The sequence below is a fragment of the Canis lupus genome, chromosome 7, assembly GCF_003254725.2.
Source record: "Canis lupus dingo isolate Sandy chromosome 7, ASM325472v2, whole genome shotgun sequence".
NCBI lineage: Eukaryota > Metazoa > Chordata > Mammalia > Carnivora > Canidae > Canis > Canis lupus.
In genome coordinates, this window is record NC_064249.1 from 17,948,013 (window position 1) to 17,970,270 (window position 22,258).

General features: G+C 36.9%; 1 protein-coding gene across 6 annotated transcripts in view; it reads left to right on the forward strand.

The window, feature by feature from the left end:
- RNF2 (ring finger protein 2) overlaps positions 1-22,258 on the forward strand; it is a 49,145-nt gene that overhangs the window by 18,707 nt on the left and 8,180 nt on the right. For all 6 annotated transcript variants that reach the window (XM_035719301.2, XM_035719300.2, XM_025430085.3 and 3 more), the window contains 3 exons: positions 17,981-18,069; positions 20,836-20,996; positions 21,627-21,842. In XM_035719301.2, coding sequence (XP_035575194.1) covers positions 17,983-18,069; positions 20,836-20,996; positions 21,627-21,842 — 464 coding nt within the window. In that variant the 5' untranslated portion in view covers positions 17,981-17,982. The remainder of the gene's footprint in view (positions 1-17,980; positions 18,070-20,835; positions 20,997-21,626; positions 21,843-22,258) is intronic.

The following is a 22,258-nucleotide window of genomic DNA, read 5'->3' on the forward strand; positions in this document are numbered from 1 at the left end:
ATTATACTTTTTGATGCTTTTGCAAATGGAATTGTTTTGATTTCCTTTTCACACTGTTCATTGTTAATGTATAGATATGCAACTGATTTTTGTGTGTTGAGTTTTTCCCCCCAGCAATTTTCCTGAATTCATTTAGTCAGTTTTGCTTTTAACTTTTTTTGTGGTCTTTAGGGTTCACTATATATAAAATCATATCATATCATATATATATGTATATACATACAGATACTTTTTCTAGTGGGATGCCTTTTATTTCTTTTTCATGCTTAATTGATTTGGCTAGACTTCCAATATAATATGTTGAATAGAAGTGACAAAAATACCATTTCCTGTTTAGATGTCTCACTTTTTTTTTTTTTTTTTTTAGCATCAACATCTTAACAGCCACAAGCTTGGGAGTTCATGGCTTTCTTCTTTCTCATTTCATACACCGCATGTATTTTGCTTCCTAAGTATTTTGCAGCTTTGCTGCCCCTAATTCATCCTTACTACTAACAGATTCATTGTATTCATTTCTTATTTGGATTATTGCACAAGCCTCACCCCCTTTTCTAAGATTTTATTTATTTATTTGACAGAGAATGAGAGAGAGTGCGAACATGTGCACAAACAGTGGGGAGGGGGAGAAGAAAGAGAAGCAGGCTTCCTACTGAGCAGGGAGCCCAATGTGTTCTCCATCCCAGCACCCTGGCTCATGACCTGAGCCAAAGGCAGACACTTAACTGATTGAGCCACCCAGGTGCCCATTGCATAAGCCCTTTAATTAGTATTCTTGCCTCCTGCAAGTCCATTCTCCACTGTATTAGAGTTGATCTGTTTGTTTCAGAAACAAATCTCACCTTGTCATTCAATGGTAGATTTTTCCTGAGACCTTTGCATGGGTTTAAGGCCTCCCTGATCTGGTCCATAGTTTAATTCTTCAGCCTTACTCTGTTCTACTCCATACCTCTCTCTCTAACTCATTTGATATTGAACTAGTTAGAGTTCCCCAACATACCTGCTGAATTGTTTCTTTGCTTATTACAATGATCCTTCTGGACTGCTTTCCTTTCCTCAGTTGGTTAACTTCCACTTAGAGTCTTCTTTTTCAAGGAGTCACTTTCTCTGGAAACGTCTTCTGCTTTTCCATTTGACTGTTTTTTTTTGTTTGTTTGTTTGTTTGTTTTTGTTTTTAAGATTTTATTTATTCATGAGATAGAGAGGCAGAGACACAGGCAGGAGGAGAAGCAAGCTCCATGAAGGGAAGCCCGACGTGGGCCTCTATCCCGGGCCTCCAGAACCAGGCAGGCCCTGGGCTGAAGGCAGCGCTAAACTGAAGGCCCTGGGCTGAAGGCTGCCCTGGTTTTGTTTTGTTTTGTACACTTGTAGCGTTTACCAAATTGTATTGAAAATACGTTGAGTACTTACTAGCCAGTAAGCCCTTGAGGGTCTCATTTCCTATCATATGGTAGTTCTCAGTAAATGTTTCCTAAACTTTGAACTCAGCTATTGTTCTTTATGGGTGTTAGCTAGCTTCTAATATGGATAGGCAGAGGGACAAAAGGAAAGGAAGAAAACAAAGCTGCTGCTGATACAACTGGTGTTGACTAATATTAGACCTTGGCAGGTTTATTCTGAAACCTTGGGGAAAGACTGAATTGGGTTATTAAACTGTTGGAGGGTTGGGGAAAATGAAGGAGTAGCGTTAGAGGTGAGATAGTGATGGGTACTAAGTATGGTGGGAGGGCACAGATCACACTAAATTATCTAGATTTGCATTTTAATTGGTACTTTAAAAAAATCTTAAAGCAATTATCTTCCCTGTAACAACTCCCTTACATAAGACTAGAAAACATTGTTACTAATACTCAAATTTAAGACTGGATAATGAAGATTATTTGGTTTACCCTTGAAAGGTTCCTACTCTGTGTTCCACAATATGTGAAAAATATAATCCAGTTAGGAATTGATTATATTACCTTATTTATTTATTTAGAAAGGATTTTATTTATTCATTCATGAGAGACACACAGAGAGGCAGAGATATAGGCAGAGGGAGAAGCAGGCTCTATGCAGGGAGCCTGATGTGGGACTCAGTCCTGGGACTCCAGGATCACACCCTGAGCCAAAGGCAGATGCTCAACCGCTAAGCCACCCAGGCGTCCCTATATTACCTTTTAAAATAAAGATGTTATTAGATTACCAAAGTAATTTAGATGAGCATTCCAGATGTTTACTACAATGGCATCTTTTTCAATAAAGAGTACTTTCTTTGTGTATATAGAAGCTTACAAAAAATTAATGTCTGTCTTATAGTTGTAGTTTTAGATTAAACGACTGCAAGTGGTTTTTATGAGGTGATACTTACTTCAGGCAATGCTATGATGGCAGTTGGATTGCTTAGTCAGATTTATTATTGCTCCCTGGTTTGCCTAGTCTTGAATAAATTTCTAAAATGGAACACCTGTATCCTGTAAGCAAACAGTGTTTCAATTAAGGAACAAATAGTTTGCTCATTCACATTTTGTATAATGTAAGAGGAAAAGGAAAATGCTGAAGATTGAGAGAGTTAATGTGATGTGACCTGTATTTACTTTATGTTCAGAAGGGACTATAACCATGGAAGAAAAAGATAAATTTTGTCCTTAAAAATAAAGTTTCTTGGTTTTGTTTCATAGTGCTTAGGGAAGCAAATCTCAAACAATGAAGAAAACTCTTCATGGGAAGATGGGATTATCTAATGATTGTATTTTCTGGTATATATTTCACAGTTTGAAAAACAAATTAAGGAAACAAATGTACAGGATAAAAACATAGGTGTTGGCTTCTAGGAGTTGGTTATAAAGTTAAGCACACTTTTGGTATGGTAGGCTGAAAAATAGGCCCCCTCCAAAATGTCCATATTCTGATCCTTGGAATCTATAATGTTACATTGTTCAGGGCTAAGGTATGTGTCTGTGTGAGGAAGTCTTTGCAAATGTCATTAAATTAAAGGTCTTGATATGAAGAGTTTATCCTGGATTATCTGGTTGAGTTCTAAATGTCATCATGTGTCTTTATAAGAGCTAGGCAGAGGGAGATTACATACACAGAAGAGGTGGCAATGTGGCCACAAGCTAAAGAATGCCAGCTGCAAGAAACAGCAATTTCCAATAAAAACTCTAGAAGAAGCACAGCCCTGCCAGCACCTTAATTTTGGCTCAGTGATACTGATTTCCGATTTCTGACCTTCAAAACTAAGAGAGTGTGGTAATTTGTTACAGAGTTGTAGGAAACTAATACAGTAATCATTTTTCAAAGTGTAAGTGGAGATTTCTAAACAACCCTATTTACCTAAACTCTTCTTGGGGGGAGGAGGCATATTTATAGCTTACTCATAATTAGTCTTTAGTTCTATTTAAAATACTCTGAATAGACCAGGCGATTTTTATAATTAGAGCAACTGGTGAACATTTTTTGGCATAGAACTCTTGAGGTTTTAGCTTAAAATAATTTATATTTAAAGCCCCCTTTCTTGGAAAAAATGTTTTATCCAGTCTGGAAGCTCCCTTGTGGTTGTTTTGTTATAGCTATACTTTGGTAAGAGTACAGTTTAGACTTCTAAAATTTTACAACACAGTGTCAGCCTTTTTGTCTGCACATCTGCTATTTAATATGAATTCTTGTTTCAGCCATACTATAGGAAATGTACACATGAGGCTCTTACTGAGAATTAAGTTATGAGTTCACTGTGACCCAGCATGTGCTAGGGACTCACTTGAGATGATGGTGTATGGGTACTCTGGCCATGTAGGTTCTTAACACTTTCATCCTATATCCTTAATGATCAGATACCAGTATACCTGGTGTATATTATCTTAATCCCTTCAAAGATTGCCTTCGAAGAGGGGGAGGGGATAATCCAGGAGACATCCATTTGAATGTCTGCTTGTTCTACAAAGCTGTGGTTCAAGATGCACTTCTTTATGTTATTTTGTGTCCCTTTTATGAGGATTGCACAAGTTTCTAATGAAGTCTGGGCCAGAAATGTCTCTTTTCAGTATTTCTCTTACTCTTTTAAGCTTCTAGGAACTACACTTAGCATTCAGCCCCTTGCAATTTACTAGCAGTAGATAGCTGACAAATTTCTTGCAGTTTTTTGTTACTGAAAAGGCCTTACAGAGTAGTCTTGGATTAATTGGCCTCCTGATTGATTTCTTTTTTTTTAATCACATGAGGCACATAACCAAACATTTTTGTTTCTTTCTAAAATAATTTTTTCAAACGTGGGTTAATGTAAAATTTTTAGTAGGTTAGGGAGTGGGTAAGTAATTTTTCTCCCTAATCTTTTACATGTTTGGTAGAGAGATGCTGAGAAATAAGAATGCTTATTTATTGAAATATATCAGGGAAATTAGGCCCTCTCCATTCAATGATCATCATTTGTGAAATATGCCAGGCACTTTATATGAACATATCACTTAACTTTGCCAATGACACTGAACATTTCCGTCACTTTGTATATTTAAAAAAAAAAAAAAAAAAACCTCAAGAAACTTGGATATAGGTCCATAACCACTAGCTGCCAGTACTAGGATGTGTATGCAAACTGACTGATTCAGTTCCAAAAATCATTTGCCATACTTTCTAGGTGTCTCATTTGTTGTAACATGAAATAAAGATATACCTAAAATACAAAGTTCTCTATCCTTGTTCTCGAGGAATTTATGGTTTAGCCTATCTGTTTTTCCTACTCAGGCAGTTAGAGAATGGTCTTGGGAGCAAACGTATGGCCCATTCAGGGGGAGTTGAGGGTCTTGAGGGTCTCACAGAGTCGAATGGGAACATGTATTAGTATTGTTTTCAGTTTTTCACACAAAACCTTTGCCACATTTAACCTCTAATAGACTTGACCATGATTTTTTTTTAAGATTTATTTATTTATTATTTATGATAGAGAGAGGCAGAGACACAGAAGGAGGGAGAAGCAGGCTCCATGCCTGGAGCCCGACGTGGGACTCTATCCCGGGACTCCAGGATCGTGCCCTGGGCCAAAGGCAGGCGCCAAACCACTGAGCCACCCAGGGACACCCCCCCCCCGCCGCCCTCTTTTTAAGATAGAATGAGAGAGCACAAGCACAATCACGGAGCAGCAGAGAGGGAAGTAGACCGACTCCCCCCTGAACTGGGAGCCTGATGTGGAGCTCGATCCCAAGACCCTGGAATTGTGACCTGAGCTGAAGGCAGATGCTTAACTGACTGAGCCACCCACACGCCCCATGACCATGAGTTTTAAATAATGCCTTTAACCAATTTAAGAATTGTAGATTAGAGATGGAATTAAAAAAATGGTATTTTAGGGAACCTCTGTTTTCCAGGTACTATTAAAAGAATATGTAAGAATGATGTTATGATTAGTGGTAGGTTTTTAGACTAATCCATAATGTAATTGAACCTAACATGCAAATATAAATTTTATAGTAGCTCATATACTTCATTAAATTTATTACTTAAGCATAGTATGTTTTTTTAAAAAAAGATTATTAGAGACGGAGAGAATGTGTGTGCGTGAGTTGGTGTTGGAGGGAGAGGCCAAAGGAAAGAGAATCCTAAGCAGGCTCCACACCCAGCCACCTGACATGACCTGAGCTGAAATCAAAAGTACAACACTTGACTGTGCCACCCAGGAACCCTTAAGTATAGTTTTTTTTTTTTTTTTTTTTTAAGATTTTATTTATTTTAGAACATGCAAGTGGGGAGAGGGGCAGAGGGAGAGGAGTAGACTTCCCACTGATCTCGGTTCACAATGATCATGACTTGAGCCAAAAATCAAGAGTCCAATGCTTAACTGAGTGAGTCACCCAGGTTCCTGTATAGTATGTTTTTAATGGAAAAACTTAGAATGGAAATTTTAGTTTCTAAGTTGGGGGACTTAATGTATTTTTGTCCTGAAAAAATAATTTTTACATTTGTTTAAAAAATTTTTTTTGAAGACTTTATTTATTTATTCATGAAAGAGAGAGAGAGAGAGAGAGAGAGGCAGAGACATAGACAAAGGGAGAAGCAGGCTCCATGCAGGAAGCCTGACATGTGGGACTCGATCCTCAGACTCCAGAATCATGACCTGAGCCGAAGTCAGACGCTTAACCGCTTGAGCCACTCAGGCATCCCTGTTATTCTTCTTAACGCTTGAATTAACATGATAAATGTTAGCCAGATTATAATAGAATGATAAATTTTTAATATCTGTATTCATATTTTCCTGAAAATAGACACAAAATTTCTGGGGCAGGGATGGATTAATTATTACAGCAGTGATCCTATTGTCCCACTTCTTCCCTCTCAGAGTGATGCAGTGAGACCTGGATGTTCATTTGGTAGGTAAGAAACCTTAAAAAACATGAATCTGGGAGCTTGTATAGCTGTTGCCCACCTCCTGAAAGAGTGAGGGGGGCCTTTGCTCCTTATTATGAACAAATTCTCCTTGGTTACAGAAGGGAAGGATCCTAGGTTTTTAATCTTTGGAAAGTAAATGAGTTTGGAGAGGGTGGGGAGATCAGACAGGTGGCAGAATTTGCAACCCATGAATGTCTCCAGGGTCTCACACCCCCTGAAATATAAACACATACTTCTAAAGAGGTAAATCTCTTTTTTATCTATTCAATTGTCTTTAATTTTTCAGGACATCTATTTTGTAAGACAGATTTGTATGCTCAAATAGCCCTAACTATGCAGATACATAAAAATATTTTCTCTACACATAGAAAATAGACCAACTGATAAATTTTCCTTTCGTCTTTTTCCCCATGTTAACTTGAAGTATGTGTGTTTGATCATGAAAATATGGAATATATATATTTTTAAAGATTTATTCATTCATTCATTCATTCATTCATAGAGACACACACACAGAGAGAGAGGGGCAGAGACACAGGCAGGGAGAAGCAGGCTCCATGCAGAGAGCCTGACGCGGGACTCGATCCAGGGTCTCCAGGATCAGGCCCTGGGCTGCAAGCGGCGCTAAACCTCTGAGCCACCGGGGCTGCCCCGAAAATATGAAATATTAAGGTTGCCTAATTTGAGCTCCTTTATCGAGTCATCCCCATTGCTGATTTCTACAGCAAATATTTATTGATTAATTACTATATGCCAGGCACAGTTGCAGGGTACTGGGGATATTGTGAATAAGACAAATAACTCTGCATTCAAGGAGCTTAGAGACTATAAAAGTGCTATGGTGAAAAAGGAAAAGAGGAGACGTGAGAAAATAGCAAAGTTAGAGTTTTGTTAGAATGCATGAGCGAGCTAGCTATGACAAAATCTTGGTAAAGGAGGGGGATGAAAGTGTTCTGTTCCAGATGGAAGGGATGCGCTAGTAAAAAGATTCTAAAATGAGAAAGAGCTTGGCAAGATAGATAAAGAGAAAGATGGCAACTGTGGCTGAAACATAGTGAACAGAACTCAAGATCACAAACATACATTTAAGTGTTTGGAATTTTTTTTTTTTCATCTTGCTAAAACAGGATAGTGTTCTATATATTTTGCCCTACAAATTACTTATTTAAAATTTATTTTTAATTTTATTTTTTGCAACTTTAAAACTTAATGTATGATGTATGTTGTGTACCTATGTTGAATTCCATGTCAGCATGTATAGCTACATAGTTTGTGTGCTCTGGCTATATCCTAATTAGCCATATTCCTGTTGACAGACAGACCTATATAGACTTTATGATTTTTTGTCATCACAAACAATGCTGTGATCACTATTCTTTTTTTTTTTTTTTTTTTTATTTATTTATTCATGAGAGACACAGAGAGAGAGAGAGAGAGGCAGAGACACAGGCAGAGGGAGAAGCAGGCTCCATGCATGGAGCCTGACGTGGGACCCAATCCCGGGACTCCAGGATCACACCCTGGACCAAAGGCAGGCACCAAACCGCTGAGCCACCCAGGGATCCCCATGTGATCACTATTCTTGTATATATGTTTATTGCATACCTGTAGGAGAATTTTAATTGGATAGGTTTCCTAAGAGAGCCATTACAATGTTAAAACTTCTGACAGTTTTGGGAGGTACAGTACAGTGTTATTTTTTGATTTGGCTAAAGAGCAGAGACAGTTGTTTTGGTATGCTCTCTTTCACTGGCGTCTGTTTGTCAGTGCTATTTTTTTTTATTCACAACCGTTATTTTATTGAATTTTTAAAAGAGATAAATGAGATTACGTTAGGATTTAAGGTACCTAGGTATGTTAAAATAATGTATTGAAGTTCTGAGCTAATATGTCTATTAATACTTCTAAAGAATGTGAATAAAATCATGACATCAACCAGTAAGTTCTTGACTGTATGTTGATCAAAGATAATAATTTTAAAAATGAGATGTGTGTTTCCATAGAGATTTCTGTAATAGTCGTATATAGCTTAATTTATCCAGTTTTCATTTCAGGGGTTACATTCCTAAGGCCAAATGCTGTAATTATGCTCTAAATGCCAAATTGATCTGTCCCCAAAACCATGCCACTATACACTTGAGTGATTTGAGAATTCCTTTTTCTGCATACTTGGACACCAGATATTACTAATCTTTTTTTTTTTTTTTTTTAAGATTTTATTTATTTACTCACAAGAGACTGTGTCGAGACAGAGTGAGAGAGAGTGAGAGTGAGAGAGAGAGGGGCAAGAGACACAGACAGAGGGAGAAGCAGGCTCCATGCAGTGAGCCCGACATGGGACGATCCCGGATCTCCAGGATCAGGTCCTCAGCTGAAGGCAGCGCTTAAACCGCTGAGCCACCGGGGCTGCCCCATTATTAGTCATCTTAATTTCAGTCAGTATCACAAACAAAAAATACAGCTTATGTAGATAGTCTTTTGATTTGCAATTTAGTGATTATTAGTGAAGTAGTCATTTTGCCTATACTGAGCTGTCTTAAATTATCTTGAGGGAAGATTCAGGGTACATTATGGACATACGCCTTCGTTGATTATACATGTTGCAAATATTTTCTCCTTGTCTATAGCTTATCTTTTGTTTGCTTATGCTATCTTTCCTTATTTTTGTATAGAAGTTTAAAAAAATTTAATAGTTGAAATGTGAACTGCTTTTAAAGTATTCCAGTATTGCATCTTGTTTATTAGTCTGCCTTCCTAATCATAGTAGTATGCAGCACTGTACCTTCTTTTAAAATATATCTCATATAGTTTTTTTTTTTAATGCTTAATCATTCTGTTATTTTTTAAAAGATTTTATTTATTTTAGAGAACAGTGGGGAGGGAGGAGAATGAGAGAATCTCAAGTAGACTCTCCACTGAACAGGGAGCCCCAGACAGGGCTCCCCATCTCTTGACCCTGAGTTCCTGACTTGAGCTGAAATCAAAGAATCACTTAACTGATTGAGCTGCCCAGGTGCCTCAATCCTTCTGGAATTTTTAATTTGCTTAGGTACATCTGATTTAATTATTTTGAATTTAAATATTTGTTTAAATCCTTCTGATTTAGGGATGCCTGGCTGGCTTAGTGGTTGAGCATCTGCCTTCAGCTCAGGTCCTGATCCTGGGGTCCTGGGATGGAGTCTCATTCAGGCTCCACTCAGGGAGCCTGCTTCTCCCTCTTCCTATGTCTCTGCCTCTATCTCTGTGTCTCTCATGAATAAATAAATGAAAAAAAATCCTTCTGACTTAAAATATCTTAAGTTATATAAATTCACATGTTTTATTTTTTTAAGATTTTATTTATTCATGAGAGAGAGAGAGAGAGAGACAGACAGACAGACAGACAGACACAGGCAGAGGGAGAAGGCAGGCTCTCTGCAGGAGCCCTATGTGGGACTCAGTCCTGGACTCCAGAGCCCAGGACCACATCCTGAATGAAAGGCAGACGCTCAACCACTGAGCCACCTGGGCATCCCTCATGTCTGTTTTTGAACCCTTCATTTTGTTGTATTAATGTTATCATCTTTTCTTTAGACCATAGTGTTACTTTTCATGAAGCTTTAATATTTGATGTAAGGTATGTCTCCCTGATTATTCTTCTTTTTCAAAATATCCTGGGCGTTCTTGTGCATAATAATTCACGTAAACCTTAGAATCACTTTGTATATCGATATTTTGATTGGGATTGCATTACACTGGATTGTTATATATACGTTTATCCAGTCCATGATCTCTTTAATGTCTTTCAGTTAAGTTGTAGAGTTTTGTGTTGTCAATACTTTGTGAAATTTACTCTTACATATTTTATAGTGTTTGTTGCTATTGTGAATGGTTATAAATGGGATCATTAAAAAATGCATTTATAAATGTTTATTCCTGGCTTATAGAAATCTGTGGCTTTTTTGGCATGTTTTTCTCTGTTCATGCTACCATGTTGCTGCCTTTTTTGAAGTTACAACTTTTTATTTGATTCCATGTGGATTTGTGAGGTATTTGTATTATCTAACTGATAGGTTTGTCACTTCCTTGTCCAGTGCCCATTCCCCTCCCCCCCTTTTTTGGTAACATTATTGAGGACTTATAGCAGAAGAGCAGTCTTGCTTTTTTCCTGACTCTTTAAATAGGAGTCTTCAAGAGTTTTAACTTTGGGGCTTCTGGAATATATTCATCAAGTTAAGAATATTTCCATCCATTTCTAACTTAGACATTTAATGGAGTAATTAAATTTATTTATTGATATAAAGTAGACTATAGCAGTCTCTGATGAGCAAACTTAAAAATATATTTTATATCTATGTAATTTTTTTGGTTTTCTGGGAAAGTTACAGTATTAGCTTTGTCAAATAACAAATTTTGTTTTCTTGAACAAATCTATTTTTTTGTTTTTTTAGCTGTTTCTATTTGATTTATGGTTTTATAATGATCATTTTTCCCTTTTTCTTTAGGTTTATATTCTGATTTCTAATGCTTTATTTTTTCAATTCTTATGGTTTTAATACTTAAAAATTGAAGATTATTAATATTTCTGAGGGAGATTTCACTTATTATACATCCTATATGTTCTTAATTTCATTTGATTCCTGAGAAGATCACCTCTCTTTAGCTTTGTAAACCTCCATATATATTCCTCTTTACCAGCCACATTGACCTTTCTTTTTTTCCAATACGTCTATTTTTTTGAAACTCTGTTTTTTATTCCCCTTTCTTTTTAGTTTTTAAATTATTTTTAAAATTTATTTGGCAGGGAGAGAGTGTGTGCACAGACGGAGGGAGAAGCAGGCTCCCTCTGAGCCTGAGCAGGGAGTGCGATGAGATGCCTGGGCTTTGCCCCAGTGATCCTGGGATTCTGACCTGAGCTGAAAGCAGACGCTTAACTGACTGAACCCTAACCCTAACCCAGGCACCCCTTGATTTGCTTATCTTAAATAGCTCCTTTTCTCCTATTGATGATGTAACTCAGTGCCGTTTTTTTGTATCTTTTATATAATACTTAAGAATTATTAACTTGTATGCATACTTGTTTACTGTTGGTGTTTGTAGACCTGTACAGTACATGAGGTGCAGTAGATAAATCAGTATTTGAATGAGTGAATGAATGATTCCTAATCTTATGAATGGATTAGGGAAAGGAGAGGGACCCACCCAGGTATATAGGCAAGTCGATTTGTGTAGAAATACTTCAGGAAAATTGATAACCTGTAAATTAAATTATTTGAAAACTACGTAGCTCTGGATAGCTCCCTGGAAAGCTTTTGTGTAGGTCAGGAGTACACATGCATACCCCAATTTAAAGATGCCTGGTTAAATTATTTAAGATCAACTTCAGTAGGCAGTAATTCTGTACTGTTAGGTATCATCTAAGGTTCAATTTTTACTTTCTAAATGTCTTTCTTCACTCATTCATTTAACTTATTGAAAAACAGGCTCTTTTCTAGGTGTAGGAGAAAATACTAAAATATACTAAGTCAGAGGATTAGACATACGAGCAACTCTAATGCCATGTAAGTTAAATTTAAAATGCAGGACATACTTTATACTTATCTTTTTTTGAGGAGGGAGCAAGTGTAATCCTTTTTCTGGCTTTTTTCAGGCTTTTGTCTTCATCTTTGAATATTTCTAGTATGAAAATGACATGCCATGGTATAGTGTTTTTGGCATTTATTCCACTTGGTGTTCTCTAAGCTTCCTGCATCTATGCTGTGATATCTGACATTAATTTTGGGAAATTCTCAGTCACTATTTTTTCAATTATTCTGTTCCTTTTGTTTTTTCCCCTCTTGATATTCCTGTTACATGTATGCTACATCTTTTGAGGTTAACCCACAGTCCTTGGATATTCTAATGTATTTTTTTTTCAGTCTTTGTTCTTTTTTCCTTTTCATTTTTTGAGGTTTCTATTGATCTGTCATCCTTTAGCTCAAGAGTTCTTGCCTAAGCGATATCCAGGCTACTAATAAGCCCATCAAAGGCATTTTTGACGTTTGTACAGTGTTCTTGATCTCTAGCATTTCTTACTACTTTTTTTCCTTAGGATTTCCATCTCTCTGCTTATATTGCCCATGTGTTTTTATATGCTGTCTTCTGTACTCATTAGAGCCCTTTGCATATTATTCATAGTTGTTTTAAATTCTTGGTCTGAAAATTCTAGGACTATTTTGTCATGTCTAGTTCTGATGCCTGATTTGTCTCTTCAAATTGTGTTGGCTTTTTTTTTTCTTTTTTTGCCTTTGGTATACCTGGTAGTTTTTTCCTAGATGGCCAGACATGCATGATGTACTAGGTACAAGGAATTGCTGTAAATAGGCCTTTAATTGTGTGGTGGTGAGGTGTAGGGGGAGAAGAAGGGCTCTATAGTTTTGTAACTAGATCTCAGTCTTTTAGTGAGACTAATACTCTATACTGTGAACTTCACTAGTGGTACTTAAGTTTTTTTTCCTCCTCCTCAGGTGGACTGGATTGCTAGAATGGACTGGAGTTGGGTATTGATCGACCTTCCTAAGTCAGTTAGGTTCTGATAATATCCCAGTATGTTAGGTTTTGATTAACTAGTTTTTCCTAAGAGCAGGGCTCTGGCAAGCATAAGGGGGGTTTTTCCTGTTCTTTCCTGTGGGAATCTGGTCAGGCTTAAGGAGGTCAATTTCATAATATTTTAGGAGTACTTCTATGACTGAATTCTCTTGGAGTTTTTAACTATCAAACTTAGGGGAAGCCCCGGTGGCTCAGCGGTTTAGCGCCTGCCTTCTGCCCAGGGTGTGATCCTGGAGTCCCAAGATCAAGTCCCACATCAGGCTCCCTGCATGTGTCTCTGCCTCTCTCTCTCTCTCTCTCTCTCTCTCTGTGTCATGAATAAATAAATGAAATCTTAAAAAAAAACACAAAACTATCAAACTTAGCCTCCAGCAAATTTTTAAAGATTTATTTATTTATGGGGAGGGGCAGAGAGATAGAAACCCAAGCAGGCTGCACACCCAGTGAATGGAGCCCAACACGGGAGTTGATCTCAACAACCCTGAGATCATGACCTGAACTGAAATCAAGAGTTGGGCATTCAACCAACTGAGCCACCCAGGCGCCCAGCAATTTTTTGACTGTAGTTCAGATTTATGTAACTTGACACTAGTTCCTGTTGGAGTTTCCACTCCTGAGGTGCTCTGGTAAGCTGAGATTCCCTGTGTTCTGTCTTTCCAGTCTTAAGGGCACTGGTTTGTCTTGTGTTCTCCCCTTGCTTATAGACCCAAGAAGAGTTGTTGATTTTTTTTAGCCTCTACAGTTTTTAAACTTGTTAGGCCAAAGTGGTCACTAACATGTGGAACTAGAAACTAGAAGTCTAACCTTTTCCTTGTTTAAAAAAAAATAATAAAAAAAAATAAAAAAAATAAAAAAAATAAACTTGGGGTGCCTGGGTGGCCCAGTTGGTTAGGAATCTGGTTCTTGGTTCCTATTCAGGTCTTGATCTTCGGTCCTCATACTGCCCGGGGCCTCTGTGCTCCTCGCAGGATCTGTTTGTCTTTCTCTCCCCCTCTGATCCTCTCTACCCCCATCCCACACTCGCTCGCTCGCTCGCTCTCAAGTAAATCTTCAGGGAAAAAAAAAAAGATAAACTTATTAAATCTTTCAATGTTAGAATGCTTTGGAATTTTTCATCTTTTTTGCATATTCCCTTTGTGGGTAGTCACTTCTTGGGGGGGGGGGGCGCTGTGTTTTAAAAAGCTTTTGAGACTACATTGAACCCCTGCAAAAAGTGATGTGCCATAACGTGAAGATGTAGAAAGTCAGCATGAAAGTGTCAGATATTTGCAATCTCTAAAAGCACATTCTGAATATTGTATTGCTATTTCTTCTTTGGATATTGAAGCTGTGAGCTTTCAAAATCTGCCTGTAACTAAGTCTTTTATCAGATTTATTTTCTGTTTCTCTCAAGTTATCTTGTCCAAACTAATGCTAACTTCTCGTTTGTACATTCTTGCCACAAAAGAGAGAGCCTGGTTTGTGCAGGAAACATTTCTGTTTTGTTTGGTGTCTCTTATTCAGAAGTATAATTGAGGTGTTATAATTGTGGATTGGGCCAGGTAGACCTAGGTAGATTTCTGTTGTACTGCAAGGATCATCAGGCAATAGTCCTCTAGGAAGCACATTCCTGTTGCTGGAAAACATCTTTAAGATTACTTTTTCTGACCTCATTTCTCATCTTCACTGGCTACATCACTTTCTGTCCTTTCAGGTTATAATTATTCCAGGTGAACCCATTCTTGTTTCCTCTGGCCATATATTAGTAGTATTTATACATAGATAATTCATGTATAAATACTATTATTAAAATCACAGTTCATTCTCATCTGAAAAACGGAAGCTAAATGTATTTTATTTTACATTCTTGGCTTGGTCAGGGAGGAGCTACAGATGGAAATGCAGCTTTTCACCAAATGAGAGTAGAAGAAAGATTATATATGATTTTGGTGAAAGTAGAATTTAGATTAAATGACACAGTATATTGACCTAAAGCAAGAGGAACTAATTCTCGAAAGCTTATCTGTTCAGTAACAGCCAAGAGTAAAAAAAAAAAAAAAACAGCCAAGAGTAGAAATTTGAGCTTCCGTTCAGACAGATTGATTATGGCCTGTAGGTCATGTATTATGTATATGCCTTCTCTGTGTGAATTATGTCTTGAAGCAAAAAAAAAAAAAAAAAAAAGGAATTTTTAATTCTTAGATCCCCATTGACTCTGTTTGGCCAGGTCACAGGAGAGATCTACCTTGGTGATACGTTCTTAAAAATTGAGATAGTGGTTTGATGATCATCAAGATCATATCCTTTTTTTTGGTCTCAGGATTACCTGCTGCATTATTTGGTAAGATAGCATCCATATGGTAGCAGTTAAGAATCCAGACACCAGAGAATATATGATTGTAATACAGATATAAACAGAGAGATTGGAAAACTTTTCAAGGCCATGGAGATCCTAGTTTTCCAAATACTAGGAAAAACTGCAACTGACTTGTGAATTACTTTCTGAATTTTATTGCCACGGGAATACAGATCTCTAAATCAGATATAATTTGGTTAAAAACAAGATATAATTCGGTTATGTGCAGGAGAACTGGTATCTCTAGAAATGAGCCCTCAGCAGAAGGCTTTTTTTATTTGACGGACGGTTCCCATTAATTTTCTGGGGAAGCTTGCTGGAGAGAGAAGAAAGGATTATTTGGTTTGTAGTGGGCCTCAGGTTAACCACTACAGATTTTGAGACATGGGATTAGGATTTGGAATTCTTAGAAATTCCTTGAGTAATTTTAGTTCTCTAAGAGATTCATTATGTCGTAGTAGGATTTATGGTAGAAATAATGGCACATGTATTTACCAGGAAGCACAAAAGCCTCAAGGAATTTTTGCTTGTTTTGGAGTCCACTTGTTCTGATAAGCAAAAGATAGACTCAGTGGTCAGCCTTGAAATTGGTTTTTTTTTTTTGTTTTTTTTTTAAGTCACACAACTGGCTCATTTGAAAAATTTGATCATATTTATTTCAAATAAATATGGGCAAGGGAGCAACTTCATGTGGAACGTGGCTTTAGTTAAAGGAAGAAATAGGGTAAGTAGATTTTTAGAGGGGGCTAGAATAGAGGTTAAATTTCAGTGAAGTGCTTTTTTTTACTACTCAAAGCAAAGTTGAGCTAATTGATGATTGCGTGAGTTCTTGATAGCAGATTTATTTAAATGATACTTGGCTGGAAATGGGAAATTTACCTTCCTGGATATATATAGGTCACGTCCTTCATTGCCAATGTGGAATATATGACTTACTTAAATATGCTGGTTGTGTCTTCCAGCAAGTGTGGAATTTTTCTGTCTACTGAACCACTCTTCCTCAGTGGCCTATAAATAACTGGACCTCAGTATTTGTAGCAACTCCAATCCATACCTTCCTTCTATGTTATCCATCTCAGTAAAGGGATAGTTGGCTTTCCCGAAGTCATATTGGACCCTCCTCTCTCATATCAGTGTCAAATGTATCATTAGGTCTATCTGTGTAATACTGTCTGCATATTCAACTGCCTTGGTTCAGATAGTTAACTCATTTGGGTTTTTGTTAACAGCCTCCTCACTTGTCTACTGCTTTTTTGTTCTTCTACGTTCACTGCTGCTTGAGTTTCTGTGAAACTCTTTGATCACGTCACTTTCTTGTTTAAAACTTCCAGTAACTCCCAATTATGGTTTTCATGCCTATCTTCATACATGCTGTTCTACTTTTTCTGGAACCCTCTTTTATATTCCCATCCTGGTGTAGAAATCTCTGTTTTTTTTTAAAGCTTATTCCATCTCTGCTGAAGCCTTTCCTGACTTCTCAAATTCCCTTATCCTCTTCTGTAATTCCATATTGTTTTTTCTATACTGCTGCTTAGAATTTATCTTGTCAAATTTTAGTTTACTTATTTTGTTTTCTAAAGATTTTATTTATTTATTCATGAGAGACACACAGAGAGAGGCAGAGACACAGGCAGAGGGAGAAGCAGGCTCCATGTGGGGAGCCTGATATGGGACTCCATCCCGGGTCCCCAGGATCACACCCTGGGCCGAAGGTGGCGCTAAACCATTGGGCTACCGGGGCTGCCCTGTGGTTTACTTATTTACGTGCATTTCCTTCTTTTTAGACTATGTATTCTGAAGCAAGGACTTAGAGCAGTTCTGCTTGGCTAATAATAGATACCTACTAAATATTTTAATGCCTGGAGCCCCTTTTTTTCCTTTGCCAGAGAGGAGTTTTCTAAGACCATCTTACATATATCGTAGATCCCATTCACCTACTCAGAGACAAGCACAGAAGTTGGCCTTAACGTTGTTAAATTTATTCCTAACTAGAGGGGAGAGACAGAACTAATTAATATCAGGGTGATGAGGAGACCTTGAAATCACATCAGACAGTGAACAGTAGGAGGGACTAGAATATTTACCCAAAAGGAAAGAAAAATCAGGTGGGGTATGATAACAATACCCAAATATTTGAAAGGCTGTCATGTAGAAAAATTATGAGTTTTAATCGAGTGTGCCTTGAGGGGCTGTAGGATGAATAGGTAGCAGTTTTGGGTTCAGCATTAGGAAGAACTTTCTGAACATTATACGGTGACTTAGTATATCAAGCAGGGGAGTTTTCATGAGTGGAGCTGTGAAAAAGTAGAGGCAAAATGACCAGGAGTTTAAAGTACTATAAGGTAGATTTTGTTATCTCTGGCAAGAATTGACCATACTGGAAAGTTTTAAATTTTCCTGATTTAGTTCTGATTTCATGACCATGAATTTTAGAAACATATTTATTGTTTAGGATTAAGACAGTTTTCTGTACATTCAGTAATAATTTTAGCTCTTGTTCGGTGCCACCTGTTGGGCATCCAAAGATCAGTGATAGTCTCTTGCACTCAAATAGCTTGTACTTATAAATGAAAAGATTCTTGTGCTTTTCTTTTAGTTTTTGAGGAGCCAGTATATCATTTCTATTTTGATGATTCTCAGGATTCATGATTCCAAAAAATCAGTTTTGAGATTTACTTTCCTTCCAGATACTAAAATTGTTTTTCTTTCCTTTTTTATTCTTAGCAATGTCTCAGGCTGTGCAGACAAACGGAACTCAACCATTAAGCAAAACATGGGAACTCAGTTTATATGAATTACAACGAACACCTCAGGTAATGTAGACTAAGATAAACTCGGAGGAATATGACACATGTGGAAACTGGGATACATTTTTAGGAAATGAAAACTTGAAAGAACATAATAGTAATAATTTGTATACAGGCAGTCTTGTGTATGTTTGGTTTCTTCATTCGTTGATTCAACAAATAATTTGCATACTGTATACCAAGTCCTACACGCTAGACACTAGGTGAAGTAAATAGATGTGGTATAAATTTACAGAGTTTATAAATATTAAATGAGTTAATATCCAAAGAATTACACATTTGAGAAGTTGTGTAAAGGGGGTAAGTCCTCAGTGCTGTAATAAATAATAATGGGAGGGGGCAATAGAGTACATTAAGAAGGTGAAGATGAGAAAGACTGTGGGAGGAGCAGGTTTGAAGGAGATAAACATGCTTAAAACTGAACTCAATTTGAGATACCTGTAAGTCAGGCAGGCAGAGATACTAACCTAGGGGTCTGGACTAAATGTAAAATTTGGGGGGTTGTCAGCACATTTTAAGCAATGAGAGTAGAATAAGATCACCTGGACAGAGATGAGCAGAGGGGCCCAGAACTTCATCCAGAGGAGCTTCAAAGTTTAGAAAGAAAGTAATGGAAAAGAAGCTGCAGAGAAGACTGAGAAGGAACAGCCAAAGAAAAATAGGCGATAGAGAGAGAGGATCAAAATCTATGAGGTGTTGTGTTAAGAGGGGATAGTTACTGTATTCAGGACTACTGAGAGGAGAAGTAAGATGAGGATTACAAAAGTGTATGTTGTATGTGGCAGTGTGTGCTTATACTTCCTTACCTTGACAGGAGAAAATTCACTTGAATAGATTGTGTTATGTTGAAGGAAGAAAAAGTGAAAATGTGTAGGCAGTTTTTCAGAGAAGTTTGGTTCTGCAGAGAAGCAGAGAAATGGAGTAAAAACTGGAAGGGAACATGGAATTGGGAAGTTTTAAATTTTGTTTTTATGATGGGAGATAGAGGGCCACCAAGGAGACCCCCGTGCCTCACATGGCTCTGAGATGTGCTGTTCACCTTTCATTATTCAGCAACCCCATGCAGATCTTACTCTAGGCTGATTTAGTGGAGTGCCAGAGATTGGTGAAACCTGAGAGCAAATAATAATCAGAAGGATATACTTGAAAAGGTAGGAAGGAATGTACTTTTGAAAGGAAGAGGCATATTTTCTCCTTGTAGCAAGAAAGATGATTTATAAAGATGTCATAGAAAATCAGAGAGCTCTCTCAATGAAATTGAGGTAATCTTTGGAATGTTCAGATGAAGGAAGTTATGCAGATAGAAGAAAAGGTGTAAAATAGTATAGAAAAAACAAGCTTGTTACAAGAGAAACTAATTCCTGAGCAGTGTTGAATGCTCATTTGAAACTAGTGAAATTTTTAGTGATACCAGTTGGGTTGTATATTCCCCCCTTTTTTCTTCCACAGAGCTATACACACTTGCACGGGTACGTACATGGAGAACTTAGACGGTTGCCTTTATCCTGGGCTGGGATATTTCTAGGCATGTTCTAAAGAGGAAGAGGACAGACTTGGTTACTAGCTGAGTCATCATCATACTCTGAGTGATAGATTCCTCATCTGTAAAATGGAGGCTGTAATTCCTAAATCAAAAGTATGTGTGTGTATTGAATTAAGTAAAAGAAAATACTGAAGGTGCTTTCTCTAGAGAGGTTGAAATACCATAAGACACTCAAAAATAGTGGTAGTTATTGTAAATTTAAATATATTTTACTTGAGTTCTTCAAGGACATTATCTATCTATCTTTCTGTGTCTTTCCTTGTAGGGTCCTTATTCTTTGACCCTGTAGAGGAAACACAACTATGGAGATCCAGTGGAAATAGGAAGTGTCAGTAATATATGGGAAGCCTTTTATTTTTGTCTCACCTTTCTCTTCAGTAACTACCTACTAGATCTCTTTCCTCAACCCGTAAGAGCCAGCATTGATGTTTAGAGCTAGTATGTGCCACCTTGTGGGAAGGGTGGGTAGTGGTGAAGAAAGTAGGAGTCACTAATCTCTCTTCAGCTGACAGATGTGCTGGCATTCTACATTGGAACTCTAAATGCATTTTTGCACTGAAACATTTTTACAGTGACAGTAATACCAGTACTAGTACTATGGTTTAAATTAGTTTGTAGGTTAACTTGAGAACCTGGCCACTTTGTATAAAACTGCTTCTGTGGATCCAATAGCGGATCATCACTATTACAAGTAGTGATGTTAAAATGAAACCCTGTTAAATTGTATGTAAATTAGAAATACTTGAATGGGAATCTTAAAATATTTAAATAGATGGCATGAAATATATAGTTATCAAAATGGTAGAATTTGTGAAGATCGAAGAAATAAAGTTATTTAGCCTTAACTTCCTCAATTAAAAGGTAAGAAACAATGTTAAATTACTAGAGTCACATTAACATGGCTAGAACTAGGACCTAAGGCATCTGATTCCAAATTCAGTGTTTTTTTTTTTTTATTTTTTATGCCAAGCTAATTTACCATTACTTAGCTTTTAAAAACATTAATATGTTATTTTTAGCATTAAAATAAGAGCATTGATATAATACAGTGATGGGGCTTAAGGGGGGTTGGGGAAGATTATAGAAAAACAAGGTCGGGTGTGAGTTGACAGTGGTGGTGATGGGTACATAGATGTTCATTTTTGTCATTTTCAGTAATTTTGTATGTTTGGACTTGTCCATAATAAAAAAAATAGGTAGCATTTAATTTTAAAGTGACTCTTCTATAGGAGGCAATAACGGATGGCTTGGAAATTGTGGTTTCACCTCGAAGTCTACACAGTGAATTAATGTGCCCAATTTGTTTGGATATGTTGAAAAACACCATGACTACAAAGGAGTGTTTGCATCGTTTTTGTGCAGACTGCATTATCACAGCCCTCAGAAGTGGGTATGTTGAAATGAGTTATACTAGGTACTTAATTATACCAGGATGGTACTGTATGAGTTTTGAGAAATATATTCTCTATAAGTGTTCATTTGAGAGCTGGAAAATTTTCTAAAGTCTTTTAATTATTGGAGAATCTTTGTTTTGAAATAGTTGATTTTATGCAGTTTTAAAGGTTTATAGCACGAATGCTTGTTTTGAGAAAATTACAAAGCATGAAGTCCTCCGTGGTTCTTCCACTTCTAAATTGTATAATACCTCTGTGTATGCTATTTTAATAAAAGAATTGATAACAAATTAATATATATTAATGGATAAATTTTCCTTGTAGGGCATGGATATCAGGGAAATTTATATTGGCAAGAAATAGATTTTTATTTCTAAAATGATTATATATAAATTATTGGGAAGTATTCGAATTTTTGTTTGTTGGCAAATACTGTATAGTGTCTGAGGTTCTCAAAATCTTGCTTACCCTCAAATCAGGTTTTCAAGGAAATTCAGGTTAATCAGTTTAAATTTCTGTGACTTAGTAAAGGTATTGGAATAATGATAACTATCCAGAAGTTGGATATTTTTGTTGTTAGCCCAAAGATACATTGTTTACAGTTTCTTTCCCCTCTTTTTATTTAGCAATAAAGAATGTCCTACCTGTCGAAAAAAGCTAGTTTCTAAAAGATCACTAAGGCCAGACCCAAACTTTGATGCACTCATCAGCAAAATTTATCCAAGTCGTGATGAGTATGAAGCTCATCAGGAGAGAGTATTGGCTAGGATCAACAAGCACAATAATCAGCAAGCACTCAGTCACAGCATTGAGGAAGGACTGAAGATACAGGCCATGAACAGGTATGTGGGAAAGAAGGCCAGGGATGGTGGCCATTTTTCTGTATACTTTTTAAAAAAATACTCATTTATTTAACAGCCTTCACTTGGAAAGAAATAAAATGCAGTAACAAATAGTAGTTCTGCATGGTTACCTTTCCATGGAGGCATGATATATACCTCCAGGCATTAATAGGGTATTCTATTTAAAAATATTATTCTCTGTTGTACCCACTTCCCCCTTCACTTACCATTTCTTTTCTCCTCTTATTTCTATAGCAGAACTGCTTGAAAAAGTTTGTGCTCGTTGTCCCTCAGTTCTTCTCCAATTCTGTTTTGAACCCATATAAGTCAGGTGTTTATCCTCTCTCCTACCTCCATATCACTTTGTCAGATTTTCCAGTGACCTCCAAATTGCAAAATCTAATCGCTGATTCTCA